This window comes from Cupressus sempervirens, chromosome 11 (genome assembly GCF_028749045.1).
Source record: "Cupressus sempervirens isolate cs-2001-9-10 chromosome 11, ASM2874904v1, whole genome shotgun sequence".
Taxonomy (NCBI): domain Eukaryota; kingdom Viridiplantae; phylum Streptophyta; class Pinopsida; order Cupressales; family Cupressaceae; genus Cupressus; species Cupressus sempervirens.
Window position 1 is genome coordinate 447,679,652 of NC_143128.1, and position 4,612 is coordinate 447,684,263.

At 37.3% G+C, this 4,612-nt stretch overlaps 1 protein-coding gene across 1 annotated transcript; it reads left to right on the forward strand.

Moving 5' to 3' along the window:
- The first annotated feature begins 806 nt into the window (after positions 1 to 806).
- Positions 807 to 2,819, forward strand: LOC149530344 (uncharacterized). Its single transcript, XM_089810249.1, has one exon. It carries the CDS (start codon positions 1,681 to 1,683, stop codon positions 2,593 to 2,595), a length of 915 nt encoding a protein of 304 aa, XP_089666375.1. The 5' UTR covers positions 807 to 1,680; the 3' UTR covers positions 2,596 to 2,819.
- The last annotated feature ends 1,793 nt before the right edge of the window (positions 2,820 to 4,612 follow it).

A 4,612-nucleotide genomic window follows, 5' to 3' on the forward strand; every position in this document is an offset into this window, starting at 1 on the left:
AATGTCTCTCACTGCGAGATGTTTGGTTGATGATGCATTATCCTTGATTAATCTACGATGTAATCAATAAGTGAACCATATTATGTGGTACTAGCAATAGAATGGATCTTGGAGTTTATTGCTCACTATTGCATATTCCTACCAAAATAGTTGACTAAGGAGAAATTGTCCCTCTTAATTGACTAATTTTCATCATATTAGTTTGGATAGTGATAATCTTTACACATTGAAATTAAATTAGCAATCACAATGAACAAGATCACAAAAAATAAAAATCCAACCGCATATGTGAACTGCACAAAAATCAAGTCTGTAAAGATTTCAAGATAATTAACACATTAAAGACCCACTTTTTTGGGCCCTGATAAAAAGCCCATCTTTAAATCAATGACATTCATATTCTATATTCATTTCACAAACATTACCTATTCGTTTATCCGTTATAATTGACTTGGATAAGATATTGTTTAAGTGTGATACAGTTTAATACTTGGATGAGAGCTAGTAAAGAGAAATGTTCCATGCTTGATAGAACAAAAAGCTTGACATAATCTAATCATAAACCTAGTCACGTTGTCCATTCATTAATCTAACTATAATCGTTAATAGAACAAAATGCTTAAAATAGTCAAATCACAAATCATAAGACTAGACACATTGTCCATTCATTAATCTAACTATCATCATTGATAGATCAAAAACTTAGCGTAGTCAAAATTACGAATCATAAAATTGAACATATTGCCCAATCATTTTTCTAATAGATTAAAAAACTTAACATGAGCAAATCACCAATCGTAAAATTGGACACATTATCAATTCATTTATTTAAGTAGAACCTTTGATACAACAAGTCAAACCACACATTATCAATTCATTTATCTAGCTATAATTGACTTGCACAAGGTACTCTTTAATTGTGATACAATTTACTAGGTACCTTCTTCCCCCTTGCCCTACGAAGAGAGAAGAAGATGGATGGACATTGAGAAGGCTTGGAGATAAAGTTTCCGAGTAGGATATGAGTCAAGCTTCCGAGGAAGGGATATATGAGTTGACATGAGAGAGGAGGAGGTAATGTGCAAATACGCGTCTGATAAAAGAAATGCACATATGAAAAATATGGGCATTCATTTTTGACTGGGTGTGAATAGCTGGTCAAAGTTGTTGAGCCAACCAATTCAAAGACCTCCGAGTCTTAAAAAATTGAATGAACATGGGAGAAGGGAGAAGAAGGAAGGAAGAAGTTGGAAAGATTCAATGGTCAGGAACTCGTGGCAATGTTTGACGTGTTGTTTCAAGAGTCAGCAATTCCTACACATCTGCCGGCGCTGCGCGTTGGCATTTGGATTGTTTTTTTAACAGAGGAAGCGCGACAGATTCGCTTGCATAGTCCCCATTATACATCAATATCCCATGGTAAAAAGCATAGTAATTGCGTGGAAGGATTCCTCCTGCTTTCTCTTGCCACTGCCGCCCACGACTCCACTCTATTGACTTCTCCCCTACTTAAATCCTCTGCTCCCCCCTTCCATTTCATAACCACAATCATACCCAATTTAGCACAATTGCATAGGGAATTCATACCCACAAGCATTGGATTGGGAATTCATACCCAGAATTAGATTCAGCATTCATACCCTGTAGAATTTGATTCAGCATTCATACCAAGAACAATTAATGAGCATTCATACCTGGAAGAGCATGTCAAGTTCAATTGGAGTTCCGGAGTTTCGATCCCAGGACATGGAGCCTCTGTTTCCCGAGCTTGGAAGCGGCATTGTAGGGTCTATGGCGCGGGGGAAGAGGTCGAAGCGCTCCAGGCCTTCTTACTCGGAAGAAGATCATTTCTTCTCGGATGTAGATGCAGAGGAGGAAGAGGAGCAGCAGCAGCTGGCCGCTTATTCCCTCATGATGATAGCTCACGCTCACGGCATAAGCTCCGGCGGCGTCAGATTCAGCGGTCCGAGCAAGAGGAAATCCGACTATTTTGAGGCGGATTGGCCACAAATGGAAGGGGTTGAGGTTAAGGAGCAGAGTGTGAAGATGTACCATTGCAAGAGCTGCAGCAAGAAATTCATGTCTTTCCAGGCCCTCGGAGGGCACAGGGCGAGCTGCCATAACAAGTCACGGATCTTGCAGGGGGGTTTTGATGAAGAACACGGAGTTGCCGCTTCTCCTCCCAAGGAAAGGCTTCATATTTGCCCTATTTGTGATAGGGTTTTCACCAGCGGTCAAGCCCTGGGCGGCCACAAGAGGACTCACACGACGCCGCCTAGTACTAGTGTTTCTCATCCGGCCGTCTCTCCGCTTCGTAGCAGTAGTGATTCTACTGTTAAATCGGAGCAGCAGCAGCTGGATTTGAACATGCCTGCTCCTCTTGAAAGCATCGACTCTCCCGTTGCGCTTACGCCTCTGGCGACTCCTCGATTTTCAAAACCTAACTTCACATTTAAGCCTTACTGGTGGATGGAGGGCCCTGCGAGGAGCGCCAAGCCTGTCTACGACGGTGGAGTGCTCGTAGCCGCTGAAGATGAAGCTCACCAAAATCTAGGGTTTAAACAAGACCTGTTCTTGGTTGCGACCGTAAATTAGGCTTTAACCGAGATCTGTTCTTGGTTGCGACTGTAAATTAGGCTTGCGGTCGAGCGATTTAGGTCTCCATTCTTTCAAAATTATTTGTGTTCTTGTTTCCTTCGGCTTCATTTAGCTCGGTGGGAATTATGTCACCTGTTACTGATTTATTCAGATTTTCAACATTCTTTCCGTTCGCCAGCCTTTGGCGGATGCTTCTGGAATAAGAGATTCTTCATTATTGACATCATGCTTTGCTCTGTACACATATAATTTACGCTTCATATCAAATTTATGCTATTTTATGTAAATCAATTTTATTCTACTGGATTAATTCTTCTGTTCTTGTTTTATATCGACTTCATTCAATTCAGCGGAAATAATTCTGTTACTCGTTACAGGTTTCCTCCTCAGGTTGTCGAACACATTTTTAAAAAAAATCCCCGGCCTTTGCCAGATGCTTTGCACTGTACATAAAATTTGTTAACTTCATGCTTTATTCGGTACATCAAATCGGTGCTTCATTTTGTACATATATATTTGTGTACATCAAATTCATGCTGCTTTCTTTACATCAATTTAATCCATATTTATTCTTTTATTCATGTTTCTATTGGCTTCATTCAATTCGACGGAAATTCGTTATGCAACTCGGTTGTACAGGTTTCTTCCTCAGATTTTCTACTTTCTTTCCTTCCGCCGGCTTTTGTCGGATACATTTGTTCTGTACATAAAATCTCTCCACTTCATGCTTTGTTCTGTACATCAAATTTATGCTTTGATTGATTCTTTTATTCATGTTTCTATTAGATCAGATCAGCAGCTAGGTTATGTCAGTTCATTCGGTACAGCAAATTCGTGCTTCATTCTGTACATCAAATTCTATGTTTATGGTTTCATATTAAGATTTTTATGGCGTCGACAATGAAACTGTAAGCGATCCATCAGACTAATCAAAGTGGATAAAAACAGACTTTTGCACCTCATTTTCAGGGGTTACAGACTACAAAAGTTTCTGCCATTTTTTTAATAGATCACCGACGGAGTGTTGCTGTTCTTGGTGAACTAACCTTCCTTTCCAGTTGGATAAAGGATCAGGATTCAGCCATGAGAGCATCCACTGGATTTCCCTTGTAGCCGGAAAAGCCTATGCAAACAGCTGGAACCTGGAAGCTTCATTTTTTTTCAAATAGCAAAAGTGTTTTACCACAGTAACCGACCCGATAGTCAGACTTTTTATCGTAATTATCAAGAAACGGGCGACAACCTCTTTGAATAGAAAAGAGTAGAAGAATTTTAATTTCTAATAACTAAAAATACAGTATATTAGATACAAGTTCGATAAAAGTTATTTATTTAATTCTCTCGGATGTATCATTTTCAATTTTTTAATTTTTTTATAAAAAATCTCTTCGTAAATTTTACTCAATTCGAAAGTAGGAAAGTCCAACAATTTTTTTGACTAATTTGAAATAACAAGTTTTCAAAATTTAAACAAGAACAAACTGTTTTGACTAATTTGAAGTAACACGGCTTCGCTTCACTTTTTAAATGATAAAAAGTTGTTATTTCAAAATTGAGAAATTGATTAAATTGAAATTAGAATTATAATATAATGCTGATTGAAAATTTCGGATTAACTATGATTTCATTTATTATGATATTAATTTTTAAATTTTAAATTTTTATGTTTAAAGTAAATTGGTCATTTATTATAATAATAGTAGATGACAAAAGACATTAGGAAACATCTTCAAATATATTTCAAATATACAATTGTAAGTAGTTCAATTTTTTTGACATGATGAAATTTGTGTTAAAGTGGTTGAGATTTGCTTGCAAATACAAAACTTTCCATAAATATGCAAATTCAAAGTACGAAATATTATAAGCATTTAATGTACAAAATGTATACATGAACATTGCCCATAAGACAAGCAAGAAAAGGTAAGTAGATAAAGAGGAAGACTTTGACTATCCTCAAAAGAATTCAACAAGTTTAAGATGTTTGGGGACACTCGGTGAATCTACATAAGAC

Excerpts from the sequence above, each read along its gene's own strand:
- LOC149530344 (XM_089810249.1), top strand. The coding sequence starts at position 1,681 with ATGAGCATTCATACCTGGAAGAGCATGTCAAGTTCAATTGGAGTTCCG.